The 20,429-nt window shown below is 59.2% G+C and overlaps 1 protein-coding gene across 1 annotated transcript; it reads right to left on the bottom strand.

Annotated features, from left to right (window-relative positions):
- SSC4D (scavenger receptor cysteine rich family member with 4 domains) lies at nt 1–11,176 on the bottom strand. The gene is made up of 10 exons (XM_075771930.1): nt 11,062–11,176; nt 6,986–7,021; nt 5,875–6,180; nt 4,536–4,607; nt 3,856–4,170; nt 2,842–2,922; nt 2,487–2,564; nt 1,531–1,842; nt 949–1,026; nt 1–317 (listed from the first exon to the last, which is right to left on the bottom strand). Exons 1-10 carry the CDS (start codon nt 11,174–11,176, stop codon nt 1–3), a joined length of 1,710 nt encoding a protein of 569 aa, XP_075628045.1.
- Nucleotides 11,177–20,429: the final 9,253 nt, after the last annotated feature.

The following is a 20,429-nucleotide window of genomic DNA, read 5'->3' on the forward strand; positions in this document are numbered from 1 at the left end:
TCATAGGATGCCACAGGCAGCGCCAGCATCCTCAGAGTGGTCGCAGTTGTGGACGTCCCAGCGGATGTGGGAGCAGCGCAGCAGCGAGGGCTCGTGGCCCTTACACTTGAGGTTGTCGAGGAAGATGTAGCCGGTGCCCCGGCCGTAGCGTGCCTCCCCCCAGGCCGCCACGGCGTGCCCGCAGCCCAGCTGCCTGCACACCACCTTGGCGTCCCGCAGGTCCCAGGCGTCGTCGCACACCGTCCCCCACTGGGACAGGTAGAACATCTCCACGCGCCCCTCGCACCGGTGGCTGCCGTTCACCAGGCGCAGGGACCCTGCGGAGGGGATGACGTGAGGCAGCCCCGGGGGCAGCTCCTGCCCGCACCCACCGGCACCCCGGGGCTGCGTCCCGCTCCCGGTGCCTGCCGGCGCCGTGGGACAGCGGTACCTGCCGGGCCGGGGGAGAAGGGGCCCTTCCCGGCCAGGTGGTCCCAGGGCAAGAAGAGCCCTGGTCTCTCCAACGCCCGGCAGATGCCTGCTGTGTCCCACAGCTCCGCCACTGCCTCCGCACAGGCGGGGAGCACGAGGGGACGCCCACGGGCCGGAGTCAGAGCTGGGGCTGACCCCCAGAGCATCGCAGCGGATGTTCAGGTTGAAGGAGCAGACAATAATCTCTGCTCCCGGCTCAGCCCCGTTGGTCCATCGCCTCCTCTGCCCACCGGGGCCCATCACCTAATGGTCCATCACCTCCTCTGCCCCGACCAGCCTTGGTGGCACTGGGAGAGGCCGTGGCTTAACCGTGCCACCGGCACAGCTTTTCCCCCTCCCGTGGGCTGCTCCAGGTCGGTGCTTCAGGCACCGCCGAAGCTGCTGGCCTCTGCCGGAGCCACCTCCATTCCCACCCTGTGCCGGTGCAGGGCGTCCCCAGGGCTGGCACCGTGTCCCCAGCGATACCTCAATACCTACCGTCCCTGGGACGCGTCGGGGCTGATGTGGTGGTCGTAGCGGTGGCTTCTTGGAAATGGTCTCCGGAGTCATCAGCGCCTGGTGCAGCGGGGAAGGGGTGGGAGAAGCGACTCAGGGGACGCCTGTGCCCCCCCGGGCTGGGTCAGAGCCCCCCAGCAGCGGCGTGGGGCTGGCTGGGGATGGATGCAGGGACGGGTGGGGTGGGGTGGGATGTGCAGCCACCGCGTTTCCAGGAAAGCGCACCAGCAGAGACCAGAGGTGGTACCCACGCTCCAGCTGTCACAGGGCACCACGGCACCCGGCCACTGCTGCTGTCCCCCCGTGGGCAGCAGGAGCCCCAGGGCAGGCTCTTGGGGCTCACCTTCACCCACCACCCCTTTTTGGGCACTCTGTTTCCCACAGCCAGCACGCACGTGGCCAAAACCCCGTTATCCCACGGGAACTCCATGCCACCGAGCCGGACTTCAGTGGATACCTGGGGAGCCCCGGGGCAGTCGCCTCCATCCCCCCTCTCCTGCCTGTCCAGCGAGAGAAGACCCTCAGGCGGGAGCCGGTGGCCACCGGGCTCGTTCCCGCTCTCACCTCGGCAAATGACGCCGGCGTCCTCGTGGTGGCCGCAGTTGTGCTGCCCCCAGCCCAGGTGGAAGCAGTCGGCCAGGCGAGCCTCGCCGCCGCCGCAGCCCACGTTATCCAGCAGGACGGGCCCGCTGCCGTAACCGAAGGAGCCGAGGACGGTGGCGGCGAGGGCGGTGCCGCAGCCCAGCTGCCGGCACACCACCTGGGCGTCGGGGAAGTCCCAGTCGTCGTCGCAGACGGTGCCCCAGGTGCCGCGGTGCCGCACCTCCACCCGCCCGCGGCAGCTCCCATTCCCGTTTGCCAGCCGCACGCCGTCACCTGCGTGGGGGGCCCCGGCACAGGCACGCTGCCGAGGGGGGACCGGGGCTCCGCGGGGGGTCCGATGTCCCCCGATAACCCTCCGGGGCATGGGGTGAGCCATCAGGGAACATGGGGTGAGCTCTGGGGATGTGGGGTGAGACCCTGGGGACATGGGGTGTCTCCCAAGCGGCACTGGGTGAGTACTGTGAGCACGGGGTAATCCCTGGAGATGGGGGGTGAACCCCTGGGGGGCAGGGAGTGAGCCCTGGGGATGTGGGGTGAGACCCTGGGGTGAGCACCGGGCACATGGGGTAACCCCTGGGGATATGGAATGACCCCGGGGGCATGGGGCGAGCCCTGAGGATGTGGGGTACCTCTGGGGACGGAATGCCCTGGGGTACTCCTGGGGCCATGAGAGAGCCCTGGGGAGGTGGGGTACATCCTGGGAGCATGGGGTGAACCCTGGGGGCATGGAGTGAACCGTGGGGTGCCGGCGATCCCCTGGGGATGTGGGGTGAGCCCTGGGAGAGTGGGGTAAACCCAGGGGGTGCGGAAGGTCCCGTGGGACCATGGGGTAACTCCCAGGGCTGTGGGGTGAGCCCTGGGGATATGGGGTACCCCCCCTCAGGGACACGGAGGGCTAACAGCGGCCGCACACTTACTTTCCTGCTCGACGGTAAGGAGAGCGGTGGTGACCACCTCGGTGGCCTGGGAGGGCTGGTCCCTGCCGTCTGTCGCTGCTGGGACAAGCGTGGGGACACGGGGGCACTGGCGGCTCCCGCTCCAGCACCCACTGCCCCCAATCCGGCCGGGGCCAGGGGCCCCTAGCGCTGCGGTGGCCCCGTGGCAAGCTCCTGCCGTGGGCAACGTCGCCCCCCCCAAGCCTCACCTACGTGCGGCCAGGGTGACCGTGCTGGGTCATGGGAGGACACAGAAGACTTGGTCATCCCCCCCCCCGTGACCCCCCCAGCCCTGGCTGTGGTGCAAGGGTGAGCCAGGTGGCTGCCGACCTCCTACCTGTGGCCGTGGCAGTGAGCGTCTCTTTGTAGTCCAGGGCCACCGAGGTGGTGAAGGACGTGATGGTGGACGTGTCCAGCCCTGCGGTGACACAGAGGGACAGAGGTGACACGTGGGGGAAGCTGCAAAGCTGTGAAGATGCTGACCCTGGGAGGCAGACCCAGGGCAGTCTGGGTGCTCCAGGGCGATGGGGATGGAGATGGACCGTGTCCATCCGCACGTCCCTGCTGCCCATGTGCTGGAGGTGGTGCTTCTCCACCCCAACCCAAGAGGTCCCACCTGCAGCGCCGAGGGGTCCCTTGCTTTTCCACGTACCCAGGAGGTTTATCACGCAGGGTTCGTTAGCTTTAAAGCTTCGTTTTTCCCCCTGCTCCACCAAGCAAGGGCTGTACATGGTGGTGCTGTCGGGTCCGTGTCCGGGCGAGGTGCCAGAGGGGACGGGGACGTTTAGGGAGGAAAGGACCAACCTGAGAAAATTGTCCCTTTTCTCCCGCATCAGCCTCTTTGTTTGTTAATAGTGGGAAAGGGAAAGCGCCAGCACTTAGTGCTCCCGTCATTAGCCGTGATAATGAGGGAATTCAGGGGGATTATTAACATTATAAATGGTAATCAGCGGAGAACGGCAGAAATACATCATTTAGGGAGGGGAAGGGGAGGCAGGCTGGGCCTGGCATCGTGCCCGGCCCCTGGCAGCCGCTCGCTCCTTCCGGACGCGGGCAGCTTGTTTTCCAGCCGGCAGAGCAGGGAAATGGCAGGCAGGCAGATGCATTTTCCTGGCAAATTGCTGCTCTGGCCATGTCCCAGCCTCTCGGCGCAGCATTGCAGCCTGCTCTGGAGCACCAGGGTGACGGCAGATAAAGAGAAAGGATGCTCCCACGGCGCTGAGCCCAGGTCCCTGCCTGACCTCGGGCACGGCAGCATCCCACTCAGGCCGTTTCTCCTTGGGGATCAGGATGTCCCTGGACGTTCCCTGCCCTGGGGGACAGCCCTGAAGGCGATGCTCTGTGCCGGTACCTGTGCAGATGACCCCGGCATCCTCGTGGTGGCCGCAGTTATGGATGCCCCAGCCGAGGCTGTAGCAGGCGGAGAGGAAGGGCTCGCTGCCATCGCAGTTGACGTTGTCGAGGAGGATGTGCCCCGTGCCGTAGCCGAAATAGGCGTTGCTCTTGTAATCCAGGGCTTGGCCGCAGCCCACCTGCTTGCACACCACGCTGGCGTCGCTCAGGCCCCAGTCGTCGTCACAGACGGTGCCCCAGTTCCCGCGGTAGAAGATCTCCACTCGCCCTCGGCAGGTGTCGGTGCCGCTCACCAGACGGATGCTGCCGTCACCTGGAGGGTGGCACCACGCCGTGAGAAGGACGCTGCTTTCCCCAGGAGGTGACGGCACACGCCATGGCACAGCGATGCCACCCGGCCTGGATCCGGCAGTGCCCACGGTGGCAAAGAAATGGGGCGAGAAACCGCAGGGGAAGGGGCGATGCTTTGGGGCAGCGTGGCTGAGGGGAGCCTCGGTGACCGCTGGGATAGGGTTTGGCCATGGCGGACACAACAACGGGGTCCCCGGGGGTCTGCCACTCGGAGCCGGAGAGTCGGGGTGCTTCACGGAAGGGAAGCGGGTGACAAGTGGGGAACGCTGCTTTTTACCAGCCCTCAGCCTGGACGGGCCCCCTGCAAGCGACGGCCGAGCAGCTTACTTTCCCCATCCTGTACGGAGGCTGTGAGGGTCCTGCTTGTCGGTCCTTCGCTGGCTTGCGTAGGCGAGAGCTCTGAAAAGGGAAGCAGAGAGGTGGCATCCATTTCTGCCCGCGGCAAGCCGGCCGCCGTGAGCCGTGCCTCTGCGTGCTGCCTGCCCCGCTGCTCCCGCAGCTTGTTGTTTCAAGCTACCATACTGCCCATCTCATCTCAGTTCCTCAGCTGGGCTGGTGAAATTTTCGGGGGTGGTGTGAGGAGCTGGAGGGGAGCGGAGCTGAGCGGTCCGATAGCCAGCCACACGCGTGCCCAAGGGCTGTGGGAAGCATCCCGGGAAAGCCAGCCCACCGACACGGCGAAGAGCTGGCTGGCTCCATGATTTCCTCCATAACCACAACCTACAGAAGATGCTCTTGAAAGCTTCCACGCAGCACAGGTGGGAGCACCCACCCTAGGGGGCTGGGTCAGACTCCTGCATCTCCTCTGATGGCCACCCCAGAGCATCTCCTGGTCTCCTTCACCAAGCAAGCTACAAACATCTAAGGGCTCAAGCTGCTCCTCTGCCCTCAGACCCATCTCCCCAACCTCCTTCTTCAGTCCTTCCACCTCTCCTCTCCAGCGGCACCTCGATTTGGGGTTCCTGCTCAATCCACAACCTCCTTTCTCTGGTTGCTGCTGGTCAAACCCACCAGCCAACCCAGCATCCCCCCCTTTCCAAGCTCCACTTCTGTGGGACGTAGGGATTCACCGAGTATTCGCAGCCGTGGCCGAGCTCCGGGTCTGCACAACCTCACGTTTACAGGTCGCCGATGAATGGCTGATGAGCAAACCCTACGTAGCCGTGCAGGAGGAACGTGTAGGGTACATAGGGGTTGGCACAGAACCGTTCCACTTTCACATGCCAAGTTCAACCGCTTTCCACCACTTTTCTCACCTTTAGGAACATTTCCTACTGAAAAGCTCAGCAATTTAAAGAAAGGCAAGTCAAAAGGGGAAGGAGCAGTTGGGCAGCGGCTGGCTCAGAGGCGGGAGCGTGGGTGGGCATGTGCTCTTTCCCCAGGGATCGTGCTGCAGAGGTTGCAAAGTCCCTGAACTGGGAGTGACGGGGAACATAAAACAGGCCGGTCACCCTATGGAGCACCGACATGCTGAGCTGGGAGATGACCTGGATTGAGGAAAGGGGTGGAGGCAGGAGGCAGAGGAGGTTTGGCTGGCCCAGGCTCAGAGGAACAGGCTCTGAGATATGACTCGTGGGCTCCCCCAAGGCGTTTGCAGACACCAAGGCTTGTGGCACCGCAGGCACCCCCCAGCTCTCCTTGCCCCCGAGGAACCCAGCCTCATTACCGTTGCACACGACAGCCACGTCCTCGTAGTGGTAGCAGTTGTGGATGCCCCAGCCGTGGCTCCAGCACTCGCTCAAGGCTGCCTCCCGGCCCTTGCAGTCCACGTTGTCCAGGAAGATGGGTCCGCTCCCTTGGCCGAAGGTCATGGCGGCCGGGAGGGTGATGGCGTGGCCGCAGCCCAGCTGGCGACACACCACGTTGGCATCCACAATGTCCCAGTCATCATCGCAGACTGTCCCCCAGGAGCCGTTGTAGAGGATCTCCACGCGCCCCTGGCACCGGCTGGGCCCATTGGCAAGCCGTATCTCTGGAAGGACGGACAGAGAGAGGTCCCTCAGCAGGCAACAAGCCCGCCCCAGGCTTGTCACCAAGGAGGTGACAAGGTGAGTGTCACGGGGAGGGTGGGAGCCTTCTCTGCACCAAATCTCTGCTCCTCAAAGAAAATGATGACCCTTCGCTGTAGCATGAGGCAGCTGTTGGCTTGCTGCTGCCCACCTGATGGTGGGGCACGGGCTTCTCTTCGTCTGCCGGAAGCAGCGGACATGAAGACTCCGCACATCTCAGTACAGAAATGAGATGCGCCATCACCCCATCATCTTGCCTACTAACGGCCTGGGCAATAACCCAATGGCAGAAGAGGAAAGCGGACACGGGGCATCACGGGATGACATATGATGGGTGACAAGTGACGAGAGGCAATTAGCAAATTCTTATTAGCCTCAACGAATGCGTCCAGAGCTGGTCCCACGTGGGAGTTGGTGGGATGGAGATGATCTCTCAAGCTGCTGGTGATGGGGAGCAGGCGTGTAAGCGCCCCTGGCCTGCCGCGTCAAGGGAATTACTTGCTCGGGCGTGAGGAATGGCACAGGGACAGGGCGTCAGCAGGACGTGGCAAAATTCCCCTCTCGGGATAACAAGCAGAACAGGGATACTAAAGAATCTCTATTTCCTTTCTGTAAAAGAAGTTTAGCTTTTTGTTGCTGCTTTTTGTTCCAAACCAATGTGCTTCCTTTTCGAAATTCCCCAAACCCCCTTTGTAACAACAACCAAAAAAAGCATTTTGCAACTACAAAACTATCTAGAGAAAAGTGACTTTAAGAGAAGAATCTCACCTGGGAATGGCGACAGCGCGGGCTCAGAGGTGGTGCCTGCGAGGGAGAAGAAAAGGGATCAGATCTCCCCAGCGTCCTCGCAGCGAGCAGAGGAGGGATGCAGCTCAGAGGACGACGGCAGCGGGGATGCGGGCGGGCATGGCGGGGACCAGCAGGACCCGGCAGCCCCTCAGACCCTTCCCTTTTCTGCAAAGACCTGAGGTTTGTAGGGGAAAAAATAAACAGCCTAGCCCAGGGCATCCTTTCAGCTGCTTCGCAGGTGGGGAAACTGAGGCAGCAGCATGTGGTGCGAGTGACCGCGGCTCTGCGGTGGGACTGTGCCGTGAGCACCGGGTTACGCGCGCGTGTCCCCCGGCCCCGAGCCCTGGTTCACCCGGGTCTGTGCGGGTCCCCGAGGTGAAGCGTGGCCGAGGGGTGCCCAGGGCTGGCTCTCAGACAGGGGAGCTGCTCCTTCCCCCTCTGCTTCCCGCCCCTGGTCGCAGGCCAGCAGCTCCTCTGAGGCAGCCGGCGGTTGGCAGCGGCAGCCCCGGCTGGGCCGTGCCTTGGGCCGACTCTCGGGGACCTTCGTGTCTCCCTGGCTCCGTGGTGACCTGCTGTGGGTCCCGGGCAGCTCCCGCATCCTCCTGCCCCACGCCTCGTCTCCCCACGGAGAACTTGGGGGGTGAGATGGGAATGAGGGAAACCAATCCTGCCTGGCACGGGAAACCCGCTGGAGATCTCCTGATGGAAGATGCTGCGCTGGGCATCCCTATGTGCATTTTAGTGGATTTTTCCTTTTTTTTTTTTTTTTCCCTGGCAAAGTCCGCTTTTTGCAAGCTCTGTATATACACGCGTGTACCAACACACCCGTTGATGGGGTGCAGCCACCTTACTGCTGGAGAACTGGAGCCACTGCCACGTGCCACCGGGCAGGATAACCCTTCTGGTGCTCTGCAGCCCACGCCTGGGGCCGCGGCACACAAAACACCAGTGGGTCCGGCCGCACTGGTCTGGCATGGGGGGACACAGGCGTGGGCACCCGTCCCCTCACTGTCACCCTTTGGGGTGCTGGTGGCACCGTCAGCTGCTCAAGGAGAAGAGATGCGCTAAACACTGGGAGGGGGTGAGGAGGAGCACACGGCAGAGCTGCGGCCACGGCTCCTCGGCCGGGATCCAAACCCTCCCGGTAATCAGAGCGCAGGCGATGCTGCCAAGGGCTTAACAAGAGTTTGCCGCAGAAATGTCCTCCCGCAGGCATGAAGGAGCTCGGTGGAGCAGAGCGAGCAAGTGCTGGGAGAGGAGGGACGACTCCGTTGCTTTCCCGATTAAACCAAACTGCTTTTGCATGGCGGTGGGGGTAAATCCAGGGGAGAGCTGCTGGTCTCCTGCGGCACCAGGGCTGGTGTAATCTGGGGGTGTCGGAAAGGCAGGATGGGGATCCCTCGATCCCAGCCGGCTCAGGGAGGGCAGCTCCGGGTCTGCGATACGCAGACGAAGCCCCGGTGATTTCTGCCTCGGGGCTCGGCTGCCTGGGCACGCAAAGAACGGTGCTGCCGCCGACATTCAGTTCCCGTTTCATTGTCAGCCCTCCCCAACCAGCGTGAACAGGCAGCCTCTGCAGGGAGCTGAACGCGGGCAGGATGCGTCCCCATCCCAGTCAGCTGGGTTTAAATAAGGGCTCTGAAAGCGCCCTGCCAGCAGCCCCGCACCCGGGGTTATGGATGCTCGGGGGGGGCCCGTGGGCAGACCCGAAGCTCCCCCCCAAAACCAGCTCCCCCCCGCCGGGCTGGGCCCCTCTCCCACAGTTTGGGCACAAAAAGCCTCTCAGCCCCAATTCTGAGTGGTGTGGGGTCCCCCCCGGGATGCTGCCAGCACTGGGGGGCACCGAGGTCACCGGCTTGTCCCGGGGGTCACAGCAACAGGATCATGATGCCCCGGAGGACAGGGATGGGTGGCTGGACCCCATCGCTGCCCCCATGGGTGCCCCAGGAGTTTGCAAGCCCTCGGCGGATGCGGGCAGCCAGCTGGCAGCCAGGGCAGCACCCATCTCCCGGGGCAGCACCCATCTCCCGGGGCAGCACCCATCTCCCGGGGCAGCACCCATCTCCTGGGGCAGCACCCATCTCCCGGGGGAGCACCCATCTCCCGGGACATCCCGGGCGCTCGGGCTTGGGGCTCCGGCTGCACAGCCCTCTCCCGCAGGTGACATTTCCCAGCAAACACAATCCCGCCATGCTAATTAGAGCAGCCAAGGGCTGATCAACGCCCGTGGTGGCTCCGTGGCCTCTTTTCCTACCCCTGACTTGAACCAGCCTGTCCTGCGTCACGCTCAGCCTACGAGCAACGGCGTGAAGGTCAATTCCTGCCGCTCCGGAGGTGGGTGTCACCGCCGTGGGAAGCAGCGTGAGCCTGGAGGGGACGGTCAGATGAACCCACCTCCCTTTTGCCTTGCTAGGACGTGGCCTGGGAGACCGTTAAGTCAGCTGCAAAACAGGGATGACTTTTGCCTTGACTTAGGTCAAGGAGAGACCTGGAAGCCCCAAGAGAAATGAGAGTGAAGCAGCTGTCTGACTGTAACTAGGGCTTAGCACCCAGGAGCAGGGTCTAGGAGCGAGGTGCCGCCTGTAGCCCATCTCCTCGTCCTGCCGGGATGGACAACGGCAGCCAGGGAGCTCCAGCCGTGGTCAGGCGCTGCTGTCCTCTCCAGCCACCCCAGCTGGACCCAAGCAGGCTGGAAAGTGACGCTGCGATGCCAGCAAGGACTGGGGATTAAACAGGTGAGACCAAGGGAAGAGAGAGGGTGGCTTGCCAAAAGAGAGGATGGGCAAGGACATGGCAGCCCCACGGGCTGGACCGCCAGGAGACTTGTAATTCAGATCACCTCTGCACCAAAAATGTGGAGATGCGAGGCTTTTTAGGAAGTGTTTGATCCTGGTTTGTATTGATTTTTAACACCTAGTCCACTCCAGTGCCGAAAAAGCAGCGGATAAAAAGGACATTGTTAAATATTCAGTATTTCATCTCCCTTTAAGTCAAAATCAAAGCTCTGAAATATTCATTTGAGAGCATCCTCCAGCAAAGTCAAGACCTGAAAAAATATGCCTGGTATGTCTACATTAATGAGGAACGAGAGGAAACCAGTCTTTTTGAGAAGAGAGCGAGCCCTCCACGTTTCTCTGATCCAGCTCCACAAAGGCAAAAGAAAAGGAGAAACCAGCTCCAGTAAACACCGTCCCTCCCAGGGCACGATCAAACCGCCAAATGGGAGGACAAATCGCCCTTAGTTAGCATCTTAGCCATGTCCGTTAATGAAGAGAACCGGGAGAACAGGGGACATGGGCAGAGTCACCGGGGTGCCCCCCGGGGTCCCCACGCGCCGGAGGGCCAGGAAGCTCCAGCTGAGGGGGTGGGAACTGTAAAACCTGATTTAATGCAATTACGGTGTCTGCCTACACCTTAATTGCCGGCTTTCTGGCTGGCTTTGTCTTGGCGGGGCTTTGTTGAGGCAGGAAGGTGTTACCAACCGCCTGGCTGTAATTACACTGATGAAGTCACACCAGGATAATTACGGTGCCGCAGCGTGCGTGCGGCCCCTCGTTGGAGAGCAGGAATGGCTTTTTCCAGTTTGATTTAAACATTTCCCCCCCGGCCTGGCTGGACCATGCCTGCCAGGAGCGACTTGGGACCGGTGTCCTCAGGGGACGGGTGCTCATCCCACCCATCGCCTCGGCAGGATGGGTCCCACAGCACCCACCCCTCGGCCATCAGCATCCTCCCTGCCCGCTCTGGGGCTCAAACCTGCACCGTCCCCATCGCCGGCAGCTGCCTGCTCCAGCCACCCGCCAGCCCCCAACGCCGAATTCGCCATCACGCATAGGTCATGGTGGGAAGCAAGAGCTGAACTTGCTCCCTCCATCCCTGTGCACGCTCAACACCGTTGGGGACGTCGTGATATTCCTGCTCATGGTTCTTCATGAGGAAAATCACCTGCTCATGGCTCTCCATGGAGAAGATCTGCTGCTCACAAATCTGAGGCCAGGGGGGAGATTGTGGATGGCTAAAATTACCCCCTCCCGCCGCACCGCATGGGGGCTCACCGGTGGGGCCGAGGAGGAGGAGGAGGAGCACGGCTGGCATCACGGGGAGAGGCAGGACCCCAATGTCCAGCCTCCCTGCGCCATGCCGGCTGGCCGGACACGGACCAAATCTCATTGCTGCACCACGGTCCTGCAGATGAGTGTCCAGAGGAGGTTGTCCCTGAAACATGCAGACAGCAGTGTTAGTGGTGATGGCCAGGAGAGCCTTTGTCCCACCAAGGCCGTGCGGGACCTGCAAACAAGTCCTTCCTCAGCACTTGCTGGAGCAGTGACCAGGAGCCACATGAAAAATAATTCAGGTTGGATTTATTGAGAACAGGAGATATTTTTTTGGAGTGGCAAGATGAAGCTGCAGGGCCACATCCCACCCCTGAGACAAAAGTGGAAGCAGCAAGAGCCTCAGGGCTGGGCTGCTGTAGAGGACAGAGCTCAGACCCACCAGGACACCCGAACGCTGAGCCTCAGAGCTCTCACCCAGGGTCTTCGGCCCCTCAGACATTCAGGGAACCATCCTATTCGCATCCACAAGCAGCTTGTCCTTCTGTTGCTTCTACATGAGGTCACAAGCAAAGTCCATAGCACATGTATACCATATGCCCCATACCGCATGTGGGTAAACTGAGTCATGCATTAAATGCAGGCAGAATTGGGAAGGCGTTCCCCATCCACACATGTCTGAAAGGACTTCCTAAACCATGAAGCGGACCTAGTACTCCACCGAGCCATGTCACACAACCCCCTTTGAAAGGGATGGTGCCTCACTTCGCCCCCAGCCAGGCTGCCCGCCCCATGTCCCCCCTGCAAGGCTGCTCCGGCGCTGCAGGTGACAAAGACTCAGCTAAATCCCAGCCTGAACACAGCCATGGCCAACACTCTGCTTTGCCTTCTCTCCTCTCCCTCCGGTGCTCCTGGAGACCATGCCCACCTGCTCCTGCGTGAAGAGGGGATCTGCTCCACGGGTGACGCAGCCTCCCCGCTCCCAGGGGCCCTTCCCACACCCAGCCTGTCCTGGGGTCCCCACATGGTCCCACCAGGCAGAACATGGTCATATATGGCACTTGAGCTACCAAAATGCCACGTCCGGTGCCTTGCACCCGTCTTTCTTCATCACTCCATGAGGAATTAATGCACCCAAGAGCTTTCCTGGGCAGCTATAATCCCTGGCCACCCTTGTCCCCCAAAACCTCCACACTGACCACCCGACATGAGACCTCCCCGCCTCGGCTGGCATGTTCCCGGGGGCTTTATCCAGAGACCCCCGTTGTCTCTGCTCTTCATCATCCTGTGGGAAAAAGGAATTTCTGTGGGAAGACAGACGTTTCTGGGGTCTGCTAGGACAACCTCCTTCACCTGGGGGATGGAGATGCAAACTCCATGGGGACAAGATGGAAAGCAAACAGGGGAACGTCAGGCAGAAAATGAGGAAGAGATTAAATATCATAAAATGCCATTTCTGCTTCATTTACTGCTCCCTTCAGAAAATACTGCCAAAATGGTGGGTTTCTAGCTCTGTTTCACTCGCACCCCATTGGGGAGTGGGATGGGGGCTGATCCTGCTCTCCGTTGCACCTCTGGGAACCCAGACCAAGGTCCCAGCAGTCCCAGCAGCCGGTCTGACAGCAGCACGGGGACAGCAGCGTGCGCCGGTGGAGGAGTGCCATCGTGAGGATGCTTTCCTACGCTGGCTCTAAAGCCGGGCTGTTAAGTCTCAGCTAAGCGGAGCCCTAAGATTAGTCTCTCCAGCCTACCCAAGGCACGACATCTCCTGAAGGGACCGGCACTGACTGCTGCCGCTTGAGGCATCTACTGATGGTCAGAAACTTGGGAAAGGATGTTGAAATCTGCTGTATCAGTAACCGACACCCCCCCCCCCGCTGTGGAAACCCCTCATCCAGCCTTTCGCTGCTCCTGGTTTTCCGACGCGGAGGCACAGGGTGGGAAGAGCCCCCAGGTGGGACCACGTGCCGGTGCTGTGTCCACCCGGCCAAGGTCCCTCACGACCATAGACTGGGTGGGCTCCCAAGCCTCCAGCCCACAAGCCTTTAATTCTGTTGCCCGCACCAGCGAGGGATGGTGGTAGCACAGCGCTGGAGGTGCAGGATGGAGCCACCGTGGATGGGATACGGCCCCGTGACACCTCCCTGCTCTCACCGCCCAGCTCCTGCTGACCAAGCCTCGGGAGGAGACCCGCCAGCAGACAGACGACTCAGTGATGGGGGATGAAAATCAATCTACTCTCTAAGGTGGTGTTTTTCAATACTCCATTCATCCCTTCTGCAGCACCGAATAATGTCGCCTTTTGTCCCGCCGGCCCTCCCCGCTCTCCGGTGGGGCAGGGCTGACAGACGGCCCCTCTGCCACCCCGCCGCGGCCAAACCTCCGCATCACGTCCTGCTCTCAGGGACGTTGTCATCGCGGGACACTTTTGTGCCGGAGCCAGCACAGTTCTGGTCCCTGGCAGGGCGACAGCGGGCATTAACCGCTGCAATGCTGTGCCACCGCCCACCCCAAAAAGGTGAAACCTGACTTTCCTTCTCTGCCTGTGCTTTTCCACCCGCTTCTCCATCCTCCCTCCAACGCTCAGGGTTTGGCCGCAAACCCAACCCCCTTTCCTTGCACCCAGGGGTGTTGGGGCCCTTTAAGAACTCCTATAGGTGACAAACTGCTTTTAAGCCATCGCAGCACTGTAGCAAAGCACATCTTCCCTTCTAGAGGGCTGCTGAGCGCGGGTTTCCGAAAGCGCCTTCACACTAAGGTCCTGCAAGCTGTCAGGGGTCACCCCAAGCCCAGCCCCGCACCCGACGGAGGGAGCAGCGTACCCCCGTCCAGCCCCCATCCCGCACGAGCGCCGGCCACCGCGCCTGACGCAACACGTACGGGGTAGGAGCAGTGTCTAACACAGGGCACCGAAACCCCCTGCTTTCACCCCAAATAACACACCCCACAGCAGGTACGCTGTGCCCTCGGTGAAAACTCCCTCCTCCCGCCTGGGCATGAGACCCCGTGGGTCCTTCGGTCCCCTGCAGTCCCCCCCCTTGCTCTCTGGTGTCACTTCTTCCACTTTTCAGCTATTCGAGCATCTTCACAAGAAATTACATTACAGTCTTTCAGCTGCCACCGCCCCGTCAGATCGTTGTGTGTAATTACCACGCTGACCTAAAAAAAAATAATAAATCGTAAATCCACATACCTGTTTGGTATTTTCTTTCCAGTATAAAGATGATTATATTGAATTCCAGAAATAAATATTCTCTTTTGAAGTAAAGGGAAAAGCTAGCTAGTTAGTTAAAAAAAAAAATTAAAAATAATTGTTGAAATTAATATTCCCTCTTATCACAGGAGAGAGGTGATGGAGATAAGGCAGGAATTTTTAATTTAGGTGAGATTTTGCTTAGTAAATTAAAAAAAAAAATAAGAGAGAGAAAAAGGATCTTATCCATCAACCGAGCAGCTCCAGCCCATCATCTCTTTGCACCTTTGGGGCTGGGAGGGAGGCGGCTGCTGTCAGGTGCGCGATGGCTCTAGCACGGGACGGCAGCCCCGCATCCCATCCCGGGGCGGATCACCCCGAAAGCAAAGGAGAAAGGGGGGGAGGAGGAGGAGGGGGAAGAAGAAGAGGAAGAAGAAGGTGAGGGAGGAAGAGAGGGAAGACCTCTAAGGAGACATGGCGGGGAGGGAATGGCTCGGGTTTCAGGAAGGCAGGCAGGGACACATCCTGAAATCGGGTGCTGGTGGAGCCTGGTTACGCCTCGGCGGAAGGGAGAAGCTGTTTCAGAGGATTTGGGCTTTTCAGCTCCTTCCCACCTCCCTCCTCGGCTTTCCGAATGCCCACCTGGAGAGGAAGCCAGCAATAACCACCTGGCTGGGAATATTTCTGGCGATGCCTGAGCCAGCGATGGGACGCAGCGGGAGGGCACGGTCCCAAGCCTCCCGCCCTGCCCAGGGGACTTGGGGACCAACTGCGGGGGGTCCCGCTCTTCCTGCAAACCATGGTCCTCCCTGCCTGTTCCTGGGCAAGAAATTGCCTTCAGAGGTCCTTTTTTTTCAGGAATTTTCCTGCCCAGCCACCCAAGGCAGCTCTGCTGAGGACATCAGAGAGACCTGCCACGTCCTTGCAACCTCAGCCAGCGGCCAGGGCTGCCCATACCCCGGGGCTGGAAACCTTCCCCACCTCCATCACCTCCTGTGCTACACGTTCATGTTGTCTCCTTCAGCTCCCGACCGGGGCATCTCTTTTTATTTTAAAAGAAAATGTGTGTTTAAGCATTTTTAACCACTATAGCAAGTCAAAGCCTGACAACGCAAGACTCTCGGGTCTCAGCAGCCTCGAAGGCAATGGAAAAAAGGACCCCAAACGTACTGGGTTTCCTAGTCTTGTCAATTCTCAAGATCTCCAGCAGTTTTAGGAGTCTGCCATGCTTTTGGCTTTGAACAAATCGTTCTTATCATCAACCGGATTCCTGGCCTCGCTTTTATGGGAGGCAGCAGTTGCCCCGTTGCTCTTGCTGCTGGATTGCTCGTTTGCTCCTACACAAAGCCCAGACCCTTAAATGCCCCTAAATGCCTGGGCTTCGTGTTTTAACTCCGCACAAAGCAGGACTGTCGCAAGCTGCACGGTTACCCATCTGCCATTACTTTCTTCTAGGGATGCAGTAATTAGCAATTAGGCATTTATTTTTTATTTCCCAGTAGCAGCAAAGTTCTAATTAGCCAGCTCGTAAATGCAAGTTTCAAAGGTGCTTTTTAAGTCTGTTTTGCCTAAACTTTGACAAACTCTCCGCCATCCTGGCTAGCTGCCAGGGCCCACGGGCTGGAAATCATCAACTTCAGCTTCGATCTGCATCCAGACTTTGACCACCAGGAACGTAAGCCTCCCTAAATGCAAACGCGTAGGGGTAAGGTCAGCAGCCCGAAGATGCTCTCCACCCTGTCTGTGATTTCTCGGGCCATTTGAGCAGCATCTCAGATGTTTTCCATGTCTACATCATTACTGCGTGCTTTGAGTGGCTTGACAGTATCAGGCTACGGGCTTACACTGCTCCGAGGAAGAGAAAACACAGCCAGCCTTATTCAAGGAACAGCCACAACATAAGAAAGGCTAATTATAAAATTCCACAGGGCAGCAAGGCTGTTCCCTTGTTTGCCAGGAAAAAAAGCTCTTTTTTGTCCTTGGTGATGGTCCTGCTGCCTAGTCACTCGGGGACATCGGTGATGCTCATGGGAGAGCAGCTTCTGGAGGGGTCAGGGCTGAGCAGGGCCATTCCCACGTCCACTCAGCATCTGCCACGTGCCATGAGCAGCATCTGCCACAGCTTTCTCCGGCGGTGGGGCGGATGGCATCTACAGCGGCTGTCACCAGATCTCGTTTATGGCAGCAGCTTGGTCATGGGTGGAAGCTGGGCAAAACAAGTGGCTCACAAATCTGCGGAAAACACAGAGCTTCCAGAGAAATAATAATAAGAAAAAGGTTTCCCTTTTCAATTAGCTGGGAAAATACAGAGAGGAGAGAGAAGCTCATTTGTAGGCACTACACCATTGCCAGGAAATATGTTGGTGATTTAGAAGGGCCTGGTGCAATATAAAAAAGCCATAAGCTCAAACAAAAGGCATCTTTTTGCTGGCAGGAGGAAAGGATGGGGCTGAGCCGTTCCTCAGGACACCAGTTGTTGTTGTGAGCCATTAGCTGGCTTATAACGAACGGCAGAATTCCCCTGCTGACTGCTGAGCCAAATCGCTGGGTGTTTATGGGTTTCCTTCCCACCATCACCTGCGCTTTGGGGAGCGCGGGCACAAAGGATGCTGCACCTGATGGAGCCTCCCCTCCTTCCACGCCTTCCTCCGCTCCTGCTGCTGCTCCAGGGACGGGACCCTGGGACGTGGGGTCGCAGGACGGGAGCTCTCACACCCCGAACCAGCCGGTGCCCAGCAGTCTTAGAAGGGAAAGACGTAAGTGCGGTTCAAGAGCGTTTCAGTTCCCCCGTCCCGGCGTCCTGCCCTGCCTCGGTGCAGCTGGAGCTGTGCTCCTAGCACACCTCTGTGCTATTTGGTAACCCAAGTGCTAATTTTAACGTATTTTCTGGCAGCTGCCAAGTGCTGAAGGAAGGGCAAGGCTGAGGAAAGGGCAGCTGCAGCCCCCGGAGAGGCTCGGCATTGCCCTCGGCCGCAGCCAGCTGGAGCTCGGGGAGAGGTACCCATCCCCTCCCCGGACAAAACCCCCTTTGTTCCTCCCTGTAATCTGCTTCCTGAGCGACGTGCTGCAGAAACCACCCCAGCCAGGTGAGAGAGAGCAGCCCAAGGACACGGCGCTGACAGGCGGCTCCGTGGAGGGCAGCCGCCCCACGCCGCGGGCTCCAGCCGGCATCCAGAGCTGCGGAGGAGCAGGGACCGTCCGCAGCATGGCAGAGGGGATGGGAAACGGGGAGCTGGGTCCCCCCGGTCACCCAGGTCGGTGACAGCGAAGGCACTCGCTGTGGACCATGAGCTTTAGGGTATGCCTGTAGCTCCCTTTCCTGCACCCCCTCTCATGACATTACCTCTCTGGGGTGAAGCCTCACCCTACACCGGGCTCCTGGCAGCGGGATCCTATGGGACAACGGCCGCTTACATACGACGTGTCCGTTGGGACCAGCACTCGCTGGCTCCTCCGCCCGCGTCCGCCAGCACCGGGGAACACAGGCGGCAGCACGCTTCTGCTGAAGCGTTACTGGTGTTAGGCGGGACCGCTGCAGCCACAGCTTGAGTGCTTTTAGATAAAGACCAGCTAGCTCGAACCGTGCCGGAGCGTGTGGTTGAGAAGCGGTGACCTGCACGGGGACAGACGGACTGAGGAGACAGCCGGGGTGGACGACGCTGCCTGCTAGCGCAGGAACCTGCGTGGGATGGAGATGCCGTGTCCAAGGCTGACGCTTCTTCCGGGCTGATCCAGAAAACCTCCAGCTTCAGGGGTGACCTGAAGGACCTCCGGAGGGATGGATCGCGTTTTCGGCTGCCACACGGCTGAGCGTGCACTAGGTGGCACGCATTTTCAGGAAGAAACGCTTGAGGCAGCTGGGAGAGGGGTAGGATTTGGGCAGAGAGCACAGCTCTGCCGGTGCCAGCCCCAGGGACCTGCCTGCTCCGGGGGGGGCAAAGCAATGGGCAAAGCGGGCGTAGGGCAGAGCGGGGAGAATGCTGTCCTTCGTTAGCATCGAATGCTGTTAGCATCGTTAGCGAGGTGAGGACAGCCGGAGCAGGCGAGACGAGCACGCGACCCAGAGGACTCGGCAGCGGCGGTTTCTTGGCTGGATTTTGCAAAGGCGGGGATGGAGAGAGACTTTTTACCAGGGTCTGTAGCGACAGGAGAAGGGGCAGGGGTTTTAAACTGAGCGAGGGTAAGTTTAGATTGGACATAGGGAGGAAATGTTTAACGATGAGGGTGGTGAGACACGGGAACAGGCTGCACAGAGAAGCTGTGGATGCCCCATCACTGGAAGTGTTCAAGGTCAGATTGGATGGGGCTTTGGGTGACCTGGTCTGGTGGAAGGTGTCCCTGCCCACGACCAGGGATCAGACTAGATGGTCTTCAAAGGTCCCTTCCAACCAAAACCATTCATGATTCCGTGATTTCCCTGGAGAAGGCAGGCAGCGGGGCACAGGGAGCTTAGCAGAGCTCGCAGAGCATCTCCCACCGACACGTCCCCTTCAGCAGCCAAATCCTGGGTGCTGGAGAGCAAGGTCACCCGGTAAGAGCGGGATGGCCATAACAGATCCCATCTCTGCTATGGCTGATCGGTCCCTGGCAGGGACCAGCAGCGGCTGCTGCAGAGGAAAATGAAATGAAATTTCACCTATTATCCTCTGCCTGCAGAGGAATTTCTTCCTAATTCCTGTCACTTCGGGTTTGTCCGCTCAGGGAAATTAATCTGAAATCAAGTGGGCTGTGAATTCAGAGTGCCGCAGCAATCCCAGCATAGCTTGGACAGACAGTTTTCTAAGTGGCCGGGCTGTTCCCCAGAGCACGAGGCTAACCCTGGCAATTTCACAGAGCCCGAAGCATCAGGTTTTATGTACATTAGTGTAGGATCTCGAGTCAAAACCACATGAGATGGAGCAGCCATGAGGAAATTAATTCGACAGCCTCCCAGCCTCACTGCAAGGAAAGAAAGAGGGAGAAGACAAATATTTGGCTAGTTACCCCTGCGTGCGGATGGCTCAGGCAGAAGATGATCCCATGTTGGGGGGCTCGGTGCTTTGCCTACTGATTTGGGGAGCACGTGGAGGAGGTTGTTTCAGTGTGAGCGTGGGAAATCCAGCTGAAAAAAAGCACAAGGGACTGCGTTAAACTCTGTGGATCGTTAGGGTAAAAACCGTATCAAATATCATAGCAAAATCATTTTGCAGACAGTGAGGACTGTGAGGTCTGCATCCCTGTAAACAGGGTCCGCAGGGAGAGCTGGACACTGAGGTTCACCTTCCAAGCTCAGAGAGCATCGAGCATTTTTGCAGCCACCCCCACACCAAATAGTTGCAGGAATTTGTGCGGAGGGGTCTGATGGTCTCGGCTGTTCGTCAGGCCCAGGATTCACGTTGTACGCAATGCCTCGGCCCTGCTAACCCCTTCCGGGGTGTTGGACCACCATGGCATGCTGCTGTGGCTTGGGCAAGCGAGGGAGACGTATGAGAAGAGGATGAGTGATGTCCGCAAAGCACTCGTACTGCTGAGATGCGATACCTTGGCCATCCAACCGTGCCTTGCAGAGCCTCTCACGTACCCTGATGCAAGATGTCCTACCGGCTCAGCTCACGAATCCCTGCTCAAAAATAAATAATAAAATATAACAAAAAGAAAATAAATCCAACGCACTTCTAGATTGTTCCCACAGCTCAGCCACCACCTGGCTGGTTTGTCCCCGTCGTACAGCCCTTCCCTTCTCCCGGTAACTACACCCAGTGCACCTCTGCTCTTTCACGGCCCCGCAGACACCCTGCAGCCCTTATCTGTAACACCCTTCAGACCTTGTAGCATCGTCCAAAGCCCTCGCCCAGCTTCCCTCATCGGCCAGGACTCCTCGCTCCTCACTCGCAGCATCTCTTCATCTTCCAGCCGTGCCTTGCAGCTCTGCCAGGCTCAATATAATCTGTTCTTCACCATCCTCAGTTCTCCCTGAAACCTTTTCCTATTTAGGATCAGAGGATATTTAATGCCTGTCCACCCGTGCAACCACACGGATCAGAATCTGCTCCCAACGCGGCTTTATAAAGCGTACCTCTCTATTTTTCAGGCTTGTGTGTATCCAGGTAGAAAGGAAAAAAATCTTCGCATCGCTCTTCGGTTCCTTATTACAGCCGCAGGAGACAGGAATTTTAAGCACCCGAGTTGTAAATGTGAA

The sequence above is a fragment of the Balearica regulorum genome, chromosome 19, assembly GCF_011004875.1.
Source record: "Balearica regulorum gibbericeps isolate bBalReg1 chromosome 19, bBalReg1.pri, whole genome shotgun sequence".
Classification (NCBI taxonomy): domain Eukaryota; kingdom Metazoa; phylum Chordata; class Aves; order Gruiformes; family Gruidae; genus Balearica; species Balearica regulorum.